We start from the raw sequence: 17746 nt of genomic DNA, 5'->3' as shown, positions 1-17746 counted from the left end.
AAGAAAATTATATCTTAGTGTGTTTGGAGATTTACCCAAACGTATTGTAATGCTCTGAATGCAATTTTTGTTGTTTGTACATTGTCAATTTAAGCTTTAGATCCAATGTTCTTAAGCCTGTTTGGGACAAAGGCATGTTCTACATGAGTGTAAGATCATATGCTATGTTTTGTAGACATACATGCTAACTCAGCCTTCAGGTATCATCCTACAATGTCTCTGTTTCTTCTTTTTCTTTTTGAGAAAGCAAAACCACACTAGCTTTCCCACAATTTTCTACTTTCTACATTCCAAAACTGACATCATGATGTATCTGGGTTCCCTAACAAAGACATGTCTTCAAGCACAAACGTGATATTGAAAAGCTGACTTTTCAGCAGCTCCATTTGTTTCTATGATTTGGCTTCCATACTGTGTATCCTGAGCTTCTGACTGTGTGTGTGTGTGTGTGTGTGTGCGCACTTCTGTAGATCTTTCTCTGTGTGGATGTTTGTTCTCTCTGTGAAATGGGCGACATGTGAGTGTTTTTATTTTTTTTTTTTTTGGCTGGTAGGCTCTCATGGAGTTCACTCGTTGCATCTCCACCTACAAGTTTAAAGATCGGCTCCAGTGCCAGTGGGCTCACTTTGTACTTTGTTCTTCAGCATGTTTTGAATAGTATGATCTTTATATCCTATTATGCCTGAGATCTCTGCATCTTTTTAGTGACAGGGTTAACTACTTTTGTTTGATTTCTTTTACTTCTGTTTTCAGGCAGCAGTTTATGTAAGTTTTGCGTTTGTGGGAGAGTGTGTTTTTCTATAAGTTGGTTGGTGAATGACTCCCAGTGCTTCACTTTCTGTGCTGCCCTGCTGTATGTTGATGAAGTTAGGGCCTAGACACCAAACATTTATGGTTTATGTATTTTAGTTTCAGATAATAATCCGTTTCCATATGTATTGGCTGACTGAAAAATCTTAATGTGAAGCAACCACTACACTTTGAAGTATGCTGCAATGCTGTTTGAACGATTACAAATATATCTAACTTACACAAACATTCACCATACAAACAAATGTAGATTTGCTTTAACCTTTACATATAGACGTTTTTGACCCACAAATCAACAAATCGATGCCCACTGGGTGACACATTGCTCTGACTGCTGTCAGGAAGGCTGGCATGTGAAATATGTCACCTGCTGTCTGTATGATTTTTAATGAGACCCAAGGTCATGTCTCCTGTCTGTATCTGACTTAAGCGCAAGGAAAACCCTGACAACTGTGGCTCAAGGGCTCAGTTTTGTAAAGAAAGGACAGTTTAAATTTGAGCTACACTTTGCATAACTGGAAAGAAATTCTGTTTTTAGTGTATTTCATTTAGTTTAGAGCTTGTCTGTGTCTTTCTTACTTGTCTGGCTGTTTCTATTTCGTCAAGTTTGTTTTAAGAAAAACTGCTTAACAATGAACATTCTTACATCACTTTATGAAATTTCCAATGTCACTCACCCCGTTGACAGGATAGGTCTTCCAGTCCAGTTCTCCTAGCACTGTTGTAGTGTCCAACAGAACCACTAGAGAGAGTGGGGAGGGGGGGTGAAGTCATGGAAGATGAAGGAGAAAAGTTAGAAGAGGAGAAGAGTGAAAGAACGACAAGGCGACAGGAGAGAGTAGAAAGAGGAAGAGAGAGAGGGAGAGAGAGGTTTGACAGTGAATTTAAAAAGAGAAATGGAGATGACAAAATAGGAACAGAGCAGAAAATAGTTATCAAGGTGTCAACAAAGAATTTGACAGAGCTGTAAAGCCCTCATCAGATTCAACCACCTATGAAATAACGGCTCTTAGGAAAGTCCAGGACAACACCAACACTAACACGTATCCGCCCTCCATTTAGCTACAGTCAAAATTAGCCCTCTCCTTCTCCGGGGTCAGAAGCTTTCTGCTACATGACTTCAAAGATAAGGCAAAGATGAATAAAGGAGAAACAAGAACTGTGGAAACTTGGAAACTTTAAACATTCGATAAACAAATTAGGACTTAAAATTTAAATTAATTTACACGACACAAAAAGTATATGAGGCATTGGTAATGAGCTGGTTTTCTGTGTTAATTGGTCATAAAATCTAAGCCGTAAGTACAGACAAACACAATCTGTTGGAGTTATTAACACAGAAATTATAGTCTTTTGAATATTTATTGAACACACTCATTAAACATTCACAGTGCGACTGCAAAAAGTAAGCAAAGCTTTGGATTTAACAACTGGCCCACCCTCCTTTGGCAGCAATAACCTCAACCAAGCACTTCTGTAGCTGTGCATCAGACCTGCACAGCTACAGAAGTGCTTGGTTGAAGTTTTGTTTGACCATTTTTCCTCACAGAACTGCTTCAGCTCAGCCATAATCTTAGGATGTCTGGTATAAATGGCTCTCTTGAGGTCATCACAGTGCATTTGTATTAGGTTAAAGTATGTGCTCTGACTGGGCTGCTCTAAAAGTCAGAGAACCTCTGTAGTCATTCTGTTGTGTGTGTGTGAGACATACGTAAATAGACCGACAGGCCAAAATGACACATAAGCTCACTTCAACCATACTTGCATCCAAGGATAAGTGTGTGTGTTCATATATATCTGACCTTTGCCAAATTCAGAAAAGTACAACATAAATTCAGACAGTACAATATCAGCCCAACAACAGCCACTCTGTCAGGCTATGGATGTTTCACATTTTATCCAGTCTAGTGTGCTTAAGAGGAAAACAACTGATGCAGTGTCTGAGGCACTTTTGGCTTCTTTCACTAAATTTGTCAGTTTCTGGGATGCTGGTCAGTGTTGCTGACCCATAGCAGCACAGACCGTGGGAAGGTAAACCACCACAGAGGTTCAATTTTATTCACACAACAATAAAAGGACATGCAAAAATGTGTTGCTGGAGCTGTGAGTAAAAATATCCACCTTACAGATACACGTCACACAATAATGAAATGCGGCATCTCTTATTAGTCAAGGTCAGCATTTAGTATTCCAAGCCTCTTAATTAACTCACACAAATCTAAATACATGTGATTCTAACAGTTAATCTGACACAGTGATGATGTAAAAAAAAACGGCCTTAGTGTTTGATGGTATTTTTGGGTGAGCATGTTAACTTTGTTTCTTTGTGCACGTCCATGACGGCACCGTGTACATACAAGTGTAACTACTTCAAGCTGTCTGCACTCTGGTCACGGCTCAGGCATGAAGAGAGCCATTATCTGGCCCTTTCTAAGCCCCCTGAGCCAATTTGATATGATGAATGTGCAATTTCCTTTGTCTCCAAACAGCCAGTTAATTACAATCTCTATCAATAAAGTGCGTCCCACTTCAGTGGTCGACATTATAGACCAAAGAGTCACATCTTCAGACGACCTGCCACTTCAGTGTATATTGGGCTTTGCCAAATCTGAACTAATTTATTGGGGTTGCTACTGTTTTGAGAACAACTTAGATAACCAGAGTAGATACACTTTGGTGAGACTAAATGAACCACTTCAGTATTTACAGAGACTTCATTTAGACTTGATCCCCTACTGGTAATTAAGGACTAAATTATAATAAGGTGGCCTTGCCTTTATTTAAAAGGAGGACATAGAGAAAAGGAAGGAGAGAGACTGTGATATAGGCCAAAAGAGAGAGAGACAGCAATTATTTAATACATTTTTGACAAACTTAGAAAAAAAAAACAATCTTTCATAATCATGGGTAATGGTGCATATCATGTTTGACAGGAGCAAAAGTTCCACCAACATTGTGTGTATTTATCTAACACACACACACACAGTCACGCACACACACACACACACCTAACTACATTACAGTAATAGATGCTATTGTATTAACAACAGTGGAGTCACACAACAACAAGCATGTAATAACCAACGAATCTTGATTTCTTTCCAAAATTGCATTTATTGACATGTGCTCTAACGATGCACTTGCATCATGACCGTGCATGTTTGTGTATCAGTACTAATTGGTTCATCTTCTTATCCTTAATACACACTAAATACCAAATTATTATATTTCTGCAACTATCTTTAGAGCCAGGTAATAATAGATAATCCAAGACTACAGTGTTGATGCACGTGCACAATGCAGATATACATACAATATGCTGACCAGTAATTATCTACCTATCCATTATCCTAACTGTTTGTCCTCTTAAGGGTTGCAGGTAGAAGCACAGTACATCCCAGACAGGTCGCCAGTCTATCACAGTGCTGACAGACACCATTCAAACTCACATTGAATTCACACCTATGGGCAATTTAGAGTGAGCAATTAACCTAACTCTTTATCTTTGGCCTGTGGGAGGAAGTCGGAGTGCCTGGTGGTGGAAGAACAAGCAAACTCCACACAGAAAGGCACCCAGAATTCAAACCCAGGCCCTTCTAGATGTGAGGAAACACTGCTAACCATTATACTACTGTGAAACCTGACCAGTAATTATTAAGAGGCCAAGTCACATTGCTGGGACAAATCATCTGTGAATCATTGCCACTGTTTCACATTTGCACTTATATTGCAGGGCAAGGTATTCAATACATGACTGAACAAATCTTTAACGCTGAATCTATAAGCTGAACTGAGTGTATTGAATCATTGCTGTCACTGAGTGAATCGGTAGTTTTTAGCATTGAGGCTCCTGTAAGAAAAACACATAATAAAGGCTACGACTCTCTGAACTTAACTATGGCAAATTATTCAAATCAGCACAATGTTTTGTGACTTCTACTGATTGCAGTGCTTTCTTTTGCGGTGTGGAGGCATAGCATGTGTCCTTTCTTTGCTTTAATTTGGATTTTAGACTACAAGTTACAGTTTATGTTGCAAACAGTTTCATTTAAAGGTTCCCTGAGGAGTTTTTAACGTCTAGTAGAGCTGGGGAGCTGTTCTTCTATGCGTGGGTCCCCATTTTGTTTATGAACATCAGGTACACACCTGATGAACAAGTCTGACAATGGTTTTACTCAATTCCACTGATGGCTAAGTGGTGGCATGCTGCAGCGTACAAACAAGAACAGAAAAGAAGAACCTGTTTTTCTATTAACAATCCGATACTTAAAATAAATACTAGAATTTAAAATCCTTCATCTCACATATACTGTCAAGGACTTAATGATCATGCTCATATGATCGTATCTTAAAAATGCCTTAAAAAGCCTTTAGCTAGCAGGCGCCTCTTCTGTGGAACCAACTCCCAGTTCAGGTTCAGGAGGCAGACACCCTCTCTACATTTACCACTTGGCCAAAAACTTACTTGATAAATCTTATACTCAGAGCCGGTTAATGTGACTCTGAATCATCTCTTGGTTATATAGCTATAGACTTAATCTGCTGGGGGACCTCTCTTAATGCACTGTGCACCTTTGCTCTCCGCTCTCTACCTTTGGGTCTACTCTTTCCTGTAGCTGTGCTTCTTCCGTCTCTCTTTCTGTACCATTTTGCAGGTATTCCCTACCTCAGAGCTGTCTGTTTCCTGTCTACAGTTGCTGGCCCAACCAACCTGCTCAGTGTCTCGTCTGCTGCTTGTTCTTTTCTCTCTCCTCTTTCCCAACACGGCCACTGAATTGAGGCACATGGTGGCTCGACCTGAGACTGGTTCTGCTGGAGGTTTCATCAGGTAAAGGGAGTTTTTCCTCTCCACTTTAGCCTGGTGTTTGTCCACATAATACTAAATACAGTAGTTGTATGTTTACATTCTGTAAGGTCTTAAACCTTTTGTATTAATTTAGCTCTATATAAATAAACTGAATTCAGTGGCATTGAGTTGATATAATAAGTAATGGTTAGGGCCATGATGGAGAATATTGCATATTGTCCCACTTCTCTTTGTAAAAACACATCTTTTGTTCAGTCACTCAAGTGCATGCATGCATTTAGTTTAGTTGCACTACACATGTAACAAAAGCTACACAACACCACATGCTGTTCCATTGCACATGTATCACCTGGATTTTTTTTCCCCTGACAACAACACACAGTGTTTGCTGAACAGTAGCTTGCAGAAAACTGCTATGTATTTCTGTGGATGACACATCCCTGAAACCTGGGCTTGAGCTGAATGAGAAGGTTTATATATACAGCTTTCTGAGTGTTCGTGAGCCATAAATATGTGTGTGTCTCTGTGTGTGTCTTGGAAAGGACTCATGAGCACTCAGAAAGCTAGACATTAATTCAGGATCCTCCATTATATTGCGGTATTTGCTAAGGATATTCTAGTAGACAAGTACTTGGCTGAGATTCCCCCGAGAGACAGACATTTCTATAAGGGCCTTTTTTTTTTCCTATTTTTTACTAGATAAGGTTTCAGGAAGCCATTGGGAGAGGGACAATGATTATTTGCTATTAAACATAATAATATGATAATAAACATCAACAGCAGCATGTAATTCACCTTATCATTATATATATTGTGTGGCATTCTCATTTAAAGAGAGGAAAACAATGCAGTATCTGTCTCACAGTTGCTGGGATGACACTGTTTCAGAGACGTCAGACCCATCTTTTAAAAGACAAAGAAGTCAAAAGTATTTTTTTTAATGGTTGTTGATGTTAACAAAACATAAAACAATAAAAGTTAACTGAGTTCTGCGTGTCAGTCAGCAAGAACACATGCAGGCATCTCTCTCACTAGTTTTTCTAATTCAAAGCAATCTCTCCCTCATCGCTACTTTTATATGCTGAACAAAAGATATATGATGTTTTTCTGACAAATGGCATCCTCTATAGAAGTCAAGGTAACGTACTGAAGTTTGATTTTAAAAAGATTAAATGTTAAACTTGATCAAAGCTACTTTCTAGTTATTGTCTTAACTGTCTAAACACTTTAATGGTCTCTTTCATACATGTATTAACTACCACTAACTATACAAATACAACTACTTTAGTTGCAGCGATGGATGAATTAAAACTGCTGAAAACTATGCTGCCATTTAGTCATGCGTTTTCTTAGTGGGCAGAGAAAATATTTCTGTGTGGCACAAACATGTTTTCTACTACGGCAAAAGAGTTTGGTGTAAAACTGTAGAGATTTTTATATTTGTCAAACTTTCCCAGTATGAGCAGGAACATGCTGGCAGAGCCAGTGGGTGAAAGAAGTGGGCTGCACAACACGTAAGCAAACCCAGAAGCTAGAAAACATTTTGGCTCATGTACCTGGTGAGCAAGTAACTGAGTCCCGAGTCCAGTTCCTATAACACATCCATTGCTGCTCACAGAGTTGCCTGTTATCGCACAGTTGCTGAAGGCAGGACTCGTCACAGGGGTCCTTTACAGTGTTCAAACTTAATCTCTTCAAATGACTGATTCTTCATAATGGAAAGCAAAACCAAAGTTCAGCATGAACTACAGGCTTGGTTAAAACAAACAGGAGCAAACACTAGCAGAGGAAAGGCTAACCCAAAGCAAAAACCAAAAACAGTGTCAAGGAGCATCACCAGTGACATGACATAAAAGATCATGGGTCCAAACACTATGAGTAGTGCAGTAGTGCACAGAGGGTGAAGCAACAGGGGGAAACACAGCCAAACTAAACAAAAACAAACAAACAAACACAAAAAAAGATTTCAGGGGACCACCAATAGACAAACTGAGAGGCTCATCTTGAGTCCACTCTTTGATTATTTGACTCATCATTCAGCTCTCAGCAAATGTAACTTGGTATGACCAGTCTATGCGTCAGGCTTTACATTTTTCAATAAACATTCAATATTATCAATACTGAACAATCAATATTGAGCATTTACAAGTTGAAAAGGGGGTGTTTAAAAGAGAAAGGTGGGAGAAATGGCCTGAACAGTGTTCATGGCAATACTGTATGCTGCAGACTAAAGTCTAAACAGTCTATAACCCAATCAACATTACCTAGAATAGTGTGCTGCCAAACACTTTGGTCAGTCCTCGTTTGTCTTTTATCGATAAAAATGAAATAATATTTTAAACTCTAATGAAGACATGCATCTTTAACCTTAAGATTTTAGCATGCATGCAGCAATGAAGTGCATATTTAACATCCCTTTTACAAGAGTCTCCCAATGAACCAAGTCAGCTGAAAAAATTGTTTACAACCAACTCATGGAGCTCACATTAGCAAAAGTGGCCATAGTGTCAGCCAATAGAATCTGCCAGAGACAGTCGCTTATTCAGTCACTATTGTTGTCTATGTCGGGTAAAGGCGCCCTATTTCAATCATTAGTGAGAATTTCAATGACATATCTACCACTGTTATTACTGTAAACTACATATGTTTCATAAAACTTGACAGAAGCAACAGGACGGAAGACACTCGTGTTTAGAGAGATCAAGACATCACATAGACAAGGTAACTTTAGAGGAGAAGTTACCATTATTTATACTGAATTCTCTTTATATTGCATCCAAAAGCTGAATGTCCACTAAACTCCCTGTTACATAAAGACTACATCTCATGTCTCTGACTTTCTCTCAGTTTGAAAGGACATTCATTAGAAAGTGTTTTCACATAAATTGTGCCTGTCTAACATTTTCTTGTATTAGCTTGTTCTCACTGTCTTTTTAAACTCCTCACGTTGTCTTTTTTTTTTTTTCTAAGTTCCCCCTGTGTGTATTCCATCCCCTTCAAGCCTGTCACCACCACAGGCAGACAGACATCCTGTGGGGAAACTGAACACACACACACACACACACAAGCAGAAAAACGAAGTGAAGGAGACTTTGACATTTGGCGGCCCATCGTCTTTGAAAATGTATATCCTAAACATTAAACATTCACAAAGGAATATTAAACTGACCTCTACAAATGTGCAAAGAAGAAGATGTCAAGAACAGATTACATTATAGCTGCTTTTCCCCATGTGACATATGAGTATAACTGAGAGGAGATAACATTATTATGTCTGTGTTTCTCATCCATATGCAACTGCACCCACAGCCCACGTGACGGGAAATTAATTTTAAAAAGTGGAAAATTGTTCTGGTACATTTAGTGTCAACCACCGGGCCAGCAGAATAAAATTCCCATTTCTCAGAGTAAGTGAAAAACAAAATGCCTGTTGGAAATTTTCTTTGGAGTGTAGAAGCCAGAATCTGTTCCATTTTCAACCATGAACGTATGAACTCATCCTGGAAACAGAGAGGCAGAAATAGGCAACTCATAATTATCAGTATAGGTGACAGAGTATGGCAGAGGCTGACACTTACTTTAACACTCACTGGTCCCTATAGCTGCTGCAATGTTTAAAAGCAGCAGATTTTGGAGGTAGACAGCAATGTAAGCAATTATGTCGGAGGAAGACAAAACTATTCAGAGAAAACTCAGAGTTAACTAGTCTATTTTGAGGTGAAGTGGGATGAATTCTTCTATTACCATGTCAGTTTTTTTTTTTAAAGATGTTGTGTGGCTGTACACTACATCTGATCAGGACTACAGATATTTGCCTGAAAACAGCCAACAAACTGACATTTCTGCATGTGTTATGAAGCCATGAATAATTCAGAGCCAGAGCGAGACAATAATAAATGCAGAAGATTGAAGAAGTTACTACCACGGTTCAGCCTATGAAGTGTTGTGCATCTGCTGAAGCCAAGACATCTCTTGGTTGAGCCAACAACCGGCCATTTTTGTCTGCCCTATGAGGGAGGCTGTACATGCATATATACATATCACAGTATATGGATAAAGCTACAAAACACACACACACACAAAAAACAACAAACTGACATTTCTACAAGCATGCTGAGCCTTTGAGTGCATGTTTGAATTTGTTTCTAGTTGTTCATGATAGATCCACTGTCATCACATCGCAAGACTGAGAGCACCCACAGCAGGGTTCAACCAATTATATTATATCAAGATTATACTGCACTACTTATTATGGCATCAATGTAAATTAACTGGAGAGTCTTTAAAATGCTTATACTGTCAGGTATGTGAACATTGCAGACATTGCTACTGTATTACTGCATATATATATATATATATATATATATATATATATATATATATATATATATATATATATATATATATATATATATATATATATATATATATATATATAAAAGGCTTTAAAATAGTGACACTTGGTGCATTGACCTTTCTTCCAAGTCCGTGTTTAGATGCAGTGATGCCCATTACACTCACCTTGGTTGGTGATTCCTGGGTCCGACAGGATACTTTTCAGCAAGAACAGAAACACACAGTATTTCCCACCGGAGAACATCGTTGAGTCAGACACAAGTGCGCTCTGGACTAAAACGTTGCACAGACTCTTAAATAGATCCGCCAGATGAAAAGGTACGGAGGTTTCATGAAAGAGGCGACTGAAATCTTTCCAGTATCCAGACTTCGAAGGTCACAGTCGGATCCACATGAGTTGTTTTATTTCTTTTCACCCAAGCATCCGAAATTCATCCATGCGGAGACGCAGACGATTTAAACGATCAGCCATAGCGCACGAAAAAAACGTCGGCTTGACCTGTAAGCAAGTTTCTGCAAGGCTCAAAACACCGTCTGCAGGTGCAGACTATCCCAAAAGTGTCCAAAAGCGACGAGGGTTTGTGGTAAAGTCGATCTATAGTCATTTAACGCTTCATTCCCAAAAAGGGAGCGAAAAGGGGAAAATCCCGGACTTCCCGCCTCACTTTCAGCCAGCGCATCCCTCACTGTGTATCACTGCGTGTATCTCTCCCTCTCCTGTCTCAGGATGGGAGAGGATGCTCTGGCGCAGGCAGAGGAAGCCGATTTTCACAAACAACAGATACATGCAGGAGCCAAGTCCGTGCGCACAAATAAAACTTGGTGACATTTCATCTCGTTTCTCACAAAACCCGCGGGTTTGTTCTTTCCATCAGATGGTATGTGTGGGCTCCTGCTCTGTTATTGATTTCGGACTGGCGCTGGGGAGATGGAAGGAAATATGAAGCCACTATTAAACCACTGTATCACTTCTGTGCTATGATGTGGGTTATACCTGCATTGGATTATGTTGTAGGAATAGTAATGTGTCTGGGGCAGTTTCTATTTCTGGTGGCAGGGGAGGAAGGCACGCAGACAAATAGATTTACACTAGTTTAGCTTGATAAATGGTGGCTTGTGGATCCATATATCCGCACACAGATGCGTTTGTCTTTCTCTAGTTGTGGGGACACTTTTAATACAATGCATTTCTTAGCTCAATAAATAATACACAATTAAGTGGTTAAGTCCAACCCTTACTCCAAACACTTAACTCTAACCTTAACCTTAAAACTGAGCCAGCAGCCCTTTGAAGTTGTGACAATTACAATTTGACACAACCCCATAGGATAGGAGGGATGGATATAGAGAGACATGCACACGGGTGCACATACATTGTGTGTTCATGTGAGTAACTTCAGCTGTTGTGTTGCTGAGAGTGAATGTTTAGGCAATACTGTGCAATACCGCACTGTTCTTCACTTTTCAAGCCAACAGTGATTTGTTAATAAATGTTATCCAGACTTATATATCTTTTTCAGTTGCTGTTGATGTTCGCAAACAGTCAGAGGTTTGGTTTTGCAAGAAAAACACAATGTATTGCCTGTATGTGGATTGCAGCGATGCCTATGATTCCGACAGATGTTTGTTTGAGACAGAATTAGGCTCAGTACAAACAACAGCAAATAATTAAACTGCATATTCACTTACAGTGTCATCTTATCCAAAGAAACACTCTTAATCCTTTATTGTGCTTGTGCCTGCATTTTCAAAATCCATATTTGTCAGATTACGGGTTGATACATCTCGGCGGCGGATGGCTCCTCATTAGAAACGAACACACAACACATTGTAATTGAGCTTTAGTTAAAGCGTGTCCTGACACAAAGACTTATTGTCCCCTCAAAGGATCCACAGATGAAACTTACACCTGTCCTGATTACTGGTGTGTGAGCGTTAGACCTGTGGGGCTCTACTTGGGGGTTTTGGTATCTTGTCCAAGGACACTTTGACAAGTAGCCAGAACCCCGGGGTTGCGTAGATAAATACACTACTGACTAAGCTACCGCCGTCCCTTCACCACTTGCAGTTGCCCTTGTGTCTGTTCTGTGTTAGACACTAGAGTCTATTAGAAACAACATTTTGTTTCCTTACATGTACCATGTGTCATGCACATGTCATCACCTGAACCTAAAACTCAGTGACTCTCATTGTGTCCACTGGAGTCAAACCCTGAGTTAAAACGGTGGGTTTGACTCCAGTGGGTTACATTACTTACTTATTGCTGTCTGCACTGGTATTGCAGGATTTAGGAGGAAGATATAATTCATCAAAGTTAGCATATGGCTGCTGACAAGAGATGTTATGTTATGTGGTCTTCTAACATACAGTGTTGGAGATCTCCAGCAAATGGGGTAATCTGGCTTTTCTGCTCTGTGCAGACACAATGAGTCACCAAGATGAGTGTTAAATCGAACTTTTTCACTTTCTTGGGCTTGGACAGTTTTAATTTTAATGTCATGGTGAAGCATTTCTTTGAAGCCAAACTACCATGTTCCCGGTTGTTAATCGAAGCTGGCTTGTGGCATGAGCAAACTAGACAACTGCCCGGGGCCTTGCTTGTTCCAGGGTTCCTCCCTTGTACAAAGCCTTTCCTTTCATTGTCTTCTTGGTTTTGTGTGTGAGGCGGCATTCACCTTTAACCCAGGTTATTTAATAATTCAATAATTCAGTCATTTCTGAGTAGATGGGGAACATGCATTTTTAAATTCTACTTTTTTATGTCCTTGAGTCTGGTGTGTTTAGAAACCTGTCCTAAACACAACAGCAGTATACTATATCAAATATCAGACGACTATAGACATAGATTCGTGTACTGTTGTGTTTATTTATGGGATTCAAAACAAAATATTCTAATCTAAGTATTCACCTCACTGTGGGCCCCAGAAAGATAAAGGATGGGACTTGCAAAAGGAGGAAACAGCGTTCTGATCTTCCCTGAATGTACCTACAGTGGACACAGAGCATGATACAAGAGTTCAGCACCATGGACAGTGATCATTTTTGCTTTAGGGTTTTAAGGGATGTTTTTCCTATTAGTGTGTCCATCCTCTCATCCTCTACTAAAACTGAAATGATGTTCTCACACTATAAGCTAACCACAAGCACATTTGTTTTATTAAATCCTCCTTCACTGTTTGAAAAACTCCAGGCTTGTGACTTTTGACTCAGATGCTCAATTTCAAGTCATTTACCACCTGATGAGTGAAAGCACATAAATGCTTTTCATATTTTTGATTCTATTTTTGTGGCAGGGCCAGAGGATGGCATTTTCATTTGTCCATCGATTTGTTTGAGTAACACTTTTGTTCAAAGCATGATATCTCAACAACATCATCAGTTCCATGAAATTGTGTTTCAACCAGGAGGAAGAATGCATTGGGTAAAAGAGATGATAGCGCTGCTTCTGCTGTATCCATCCCTTTTTTTTGAACAGTCCATTGTGACTCACTGTCACAGGACATGTGGTGAAAGATCAGTGAAGTACTCTCAAAAAATATGAATCTCTCAACCATATTTCTGTAAAAGATATTGAGTGTGCTTCCCGAAGGATTCCAGTTTTGAGCTGTACCACTTACAAGAAATTGTTAGCTTTTGACATACAGTATGTAAAAAGTACACTAGCAGACGGCTGGAAAGTTGCTCAGCCTCTAAGGGCCACTGTCAGGGGTTAGGTGTTTTTATTGTTTCTGCTCCTTTATCCTTTAGGAAATGTGCCTTTTTGGTTATTTGGCTTTTCCCACCTTTCAAATGCTCGACTTAAAAATAACAAGCAGTTTACTCCTCTGAGCTTTGATGTTCACTGTTTTTCAATCAATGCCTAAAATCAGGTTTGCCACGTTAACAAGCGTGACAAAAGAAAGCCACGCTCAACTATGAATAGTTTTCTAAATTAAACAGTGTTTCCATCTTTTCACAATGTGTCCTTTATTTTTATTGTACTGTTTGTGTCCTGTCTCCACTAACGAGTTAGAAAGTACAATTGTGTCACAATATATTTTCCCTATAAAAACACTTCAACAGGCAAATGTTACAGCAAAGGAGCAGAAAACAATAAACTGAAAAATGTCTGCATGCAGGGGATTAGAGTGCCATATTTGCATTAAGATGAAAGTAAAACAGTTTCCGAATGTGATTTGTAGTTTAAATTACTACGATGTGATTCTCCAATTTTGTCTCTGTGCAGTTTTTGTGAGACAAACTGTTAATACCTTTACACGGCAATCAGCAATATCAGTAACTGCAAATCATTTTGTTACCTATAAGAAAGTGGCTTTGGCAGGAATAAAGACACAGCTCTACTCATCTGACACAAAACAGACGTATATAATGTATAGTTTCATGCTCTGTTCACATCTTTTTCTTTTTTTGCCTTTTAAGTGTTAGGTCCACAATTAGTTTTTTTTTTTTTGCCCAGTGTGTTTGTGCATGCAAGGAATTCAAAGCCTGTTTTTAGTGATTCTTCATATTTACACTACTATTACAGCAACACTTACACTGACACACACACACTTATGGCTGGACAAGGGTCTGTCAACATATTGCAGAGTGTACAAGAAGGTAGGTGAGAAAGATCAAGATCTTGTATCTAGCTGTTTTGATGTGTTCTGTAGTGCCAACCAGAGGGGAGGAGTTGGAACAGGGTATGTCTAGGGTCTGTGGGGTCTGCAGACTCTGTGAGCTGTACAGGTCCTGAATGTTGGGCATGTGGCTGCCGCTGATCCTTTGTCTTGTGTAGTAGCTGAGTCAAACGATCACTTGAAATCCACCCACCAGAACTCCCTCAGTTCTTGTCCATCTTTGAATAGAAAACTGACACATCAAGTGTTGTTGTTTCCACTGTGTGATGGTGACTTTCAGCTGACTCGCCATTTAGACAGATCATTTACGAAGGGTACACAAGCCCACGATCAAACCACTTTAAACATTTCGAGAGTGATTCAATAACGGTTTCACTCTAGTTGTGACACATTCTTATATAAAGTGAAGCATCACAAAAATGAAACCAAAGGCCAAGATATTCTGGAAACAATTCAACGGTATGTCTTTCAACCACAGTTGAAGGCATAATTGTTTGCAGCTGCATGGAAAATCCACCCTTAAATGCGGGATGAAAAGCTCACAGTAATAGATAGAGACACACTAATAGTTCAAATGAGGATTAAAATGCACATTGAATTTTCTTTTTCATATGTGCATGAAATGTGACAAAAGTAGTTGTAGAAGTAGTGAAGACTCAAAATTGACCTGAGAAAGAAGTTGAAATCTTGCGAACTTTCTTACCTCCTGATATCTGACCAATCACTGCAAGATGATTGACCAGGTATGTGGCCAATCATCTTGAAATCATCCAGTGTCTGAGAGGTTTTTTTTTTTTTTACATTTACATTCACTTTGTTGAACCTTTGCTTCTCAGACCCAACAGCCCAGCTCTATGATACAAATACATGCAGAAAGGTCGTTGAGTTCTAATTTCAAGACCCTATTATTGCAAATCATCTGAGTCAACTTTCATGGCAATCCAGCCAAGTTTCATAGAAATCCAGTCTGAATAAAACATGTCAGCCTGCAGGTTGTACTGTAGCAGGTGATAACTGAAGTCGTAAAGACACAATGTCTGAGAACTATGAATGTCATGAATGTTTTTATGGTTATGCATCTAAAGGCGGTTACGATTTTTCACTTAGGACCAAAGTGTTAGATCACTGCTAACGAATGCTGAGCAAAACCGAGCATAACAGTGACTAAAAGTGCAGAAATTTTCAAATGTACCGGGGTGTTGTTGGAGTTTGGTTACGCAGAGTAAACATTAGCAAATGAAAGTGTGTAATAATATAATGATCTTCACAAAGTGAGCAGACTGGGAGTGAATAGAGCAGCTCTACATGTAAGAAGTCTGTTAAGATGGACAGAAGGACCTGTCAAAGAATAAACCCTCATTAGGTTGGGGATAGGCATTATCACTCCTCAGCTGCAGACTGACTGGGACCTTAAGGAGCTTTAGAGCATCATTTTCTGCAATCCATTTAGCCTTACCCATCCCCTCTGCTGTAGGACACCGCACACTGTACCGCCTGATTATTCCTGATTTTGTCTGCCTGTCAGTCTACATCTTTATTTGTCCTCCACATTAAGAGCAGTTCACCCCCTCCTCTCCCTTTCTGCTTCTTTCTGTCCTGTCACACTCTTCAGCCTCTCTTATTTTCTCTCTCTCCTCAGCTGTGTTGTTCATTCTCTCAACACCTCCTCTGCTTTTTATTTTTTCCTTTTCGCTCCCTCCTCACAAGACAACCCATTCCTTCCTTTCAGATCTTCTGCTGTTACACCGAGCCACCTACCCGTGCACCTTTTCCCCTCTGTCTATCTTATTCTGTTATGTGTGACCTCTCTCTCTTTTTTATCCTCTCACTCTCTCGTTCCGTCCCTTGCTCCCATATCTTCCTTCCCTCTCTCTCTCTCTCTCTCTCTCTCTTCCTCTCTCTGAATATTTCATGATTTGGTGGCACTGTGCTGAGGTGAGGAGCATTCCTCTGTCTAGAGCTTGAACTGCACAAATATTTACTGCCTGAGCTGAGCTTAGCTGAGTGTTAGGACAGACTGTATGTGTGTGTGTGTGTGTGCATGTGTGTGTGCATGTGTGTGTGTGTGTGTGTGTGTGTGTGTGTGTGTTTGTATTATAAGTAACAGTGATTACATGTGACATGTCCCCAGAGGGGAAAGGAGGTCTTTGGTGTCATCCTACATTGATGCTACTGCTCCACTGCACACTCTATGAAGTCTTCTAGGATAGATAGATAGATAGATAGATAGATAGATAGATAGATAGATAGATAGATAGATAGATAGATAGATAGATGGATAGATAGATAGATAGATAGATGAAACTAGGACAGAGAAAATGAGGAAAAGGAAGTGAAAAGGAGGGAAACCGTAGAAGATGGGGGTGTGGGGGGCAGTGCATATCCAAATGTCTGTTCTGTTTTGGCTGGTGAGAATGGAGCTCAATTGCAGGTCTGGAGGAACATCAAAACACAATTAAGGGCTGACATGGAACTGGTCATGCAGAAGAGTGAGGCCGAAGCAGAGCTGGAGGAAGAAGGAGAAGAGCTCGGTAAAGGGAGAAGGACAAAAAAAAAAAAGTGAGATATTTGTGAAGCAGATGGAGAAACACGGGGAAACATAACTGCATTTTAATGGTTATGATTAGACGACAGAAAAGAAAAAACTGTGTGTGTACAGTACATGGCAGGAAACAGGTTCGGTTACATTTGCTGCTGACTGGTCCTGTTCATGACGTGAATAATCTTTTCTTGTGAACAGGAATTATAATGTATTTAGATACGCTAATTTAATTGTCCACTAAGTGTTTTTGAAATGTATTGTGCATTTACTTGTTTGAAGTCAATGTGCAGACATGGTTTCCTCCCATGTCGTCTCCCAAGTGTCTCCAAGTTCAAATGAGGACAACCAGTAGGTTTTCAATGGACCAGTTTTCTAGCATGCTAACCCACGAACCTAAGGTGGTGAATGTGATAAACATCATAGTTGCTAGATATTAGCATGTTAGCATAGTCTATTACATTACTGACATATAAAACGCTAACATTTAGTTTAAAATACATCTCTGCCTAAGTACATCCTCACAGAGACACTAGTCGTTTAGACTCTTTTTGCAAACAATAGTTATGCTCAGTGACTGCACAGTGGTTTTTCCAATTAACTCCAACTAAACTC

General features: G+C 39.6%; 1 protein-coding gene across 1 annotated transcript in view; it reads right to left on the bottom strand.

Moving 5' to 3' along the window:
• Positions 1 to 10577, bottom strand: part of LOC113174924 (ephrin type-A receptor 6-like) — a 50354-nt gene extending 39777 nt beyond the window's left edge. The window contains exons 1-2 of the mRNA XM_026379137.1: positions 10139 to 10577; positions 1488 to 1552 (exon numbers count right to left, since the gene is read on the bottom strand). Of these exons, the coding sequence (XP_026234922.1) occupies positions 1488 to 1552; positions 10139 to 10217 (144 nt within the window). The 5' untranslated portion in view covers positions 10218 to 10577. The remainder of the gene's footprint in view (positions 1 to 1487; positions 1553 to 10138) is intronic.
• Between the last annotated feature and the right edge of the window lie 7169 nt (positions 10578 to 17746).

This window comes from Anabas testudineus, chromosome 3 (genome assembly GCF_900324465.2).
Source record: "Anabas testudineus chromosome 3, fAnaTes1.2, whole genome shotgun sequence".
Lineage (NCBI taxonomy): Eukaryota > Metazoa > Chordata > Actinopteri > Anabantiformes > Anabantidae > Anabas > Anabas testudineus.
The sequence above is the reverse complement of the archived record's forward strand: the minus strand, read 5'-3'. Positions and strand labels throughout refer to the sequence as shown.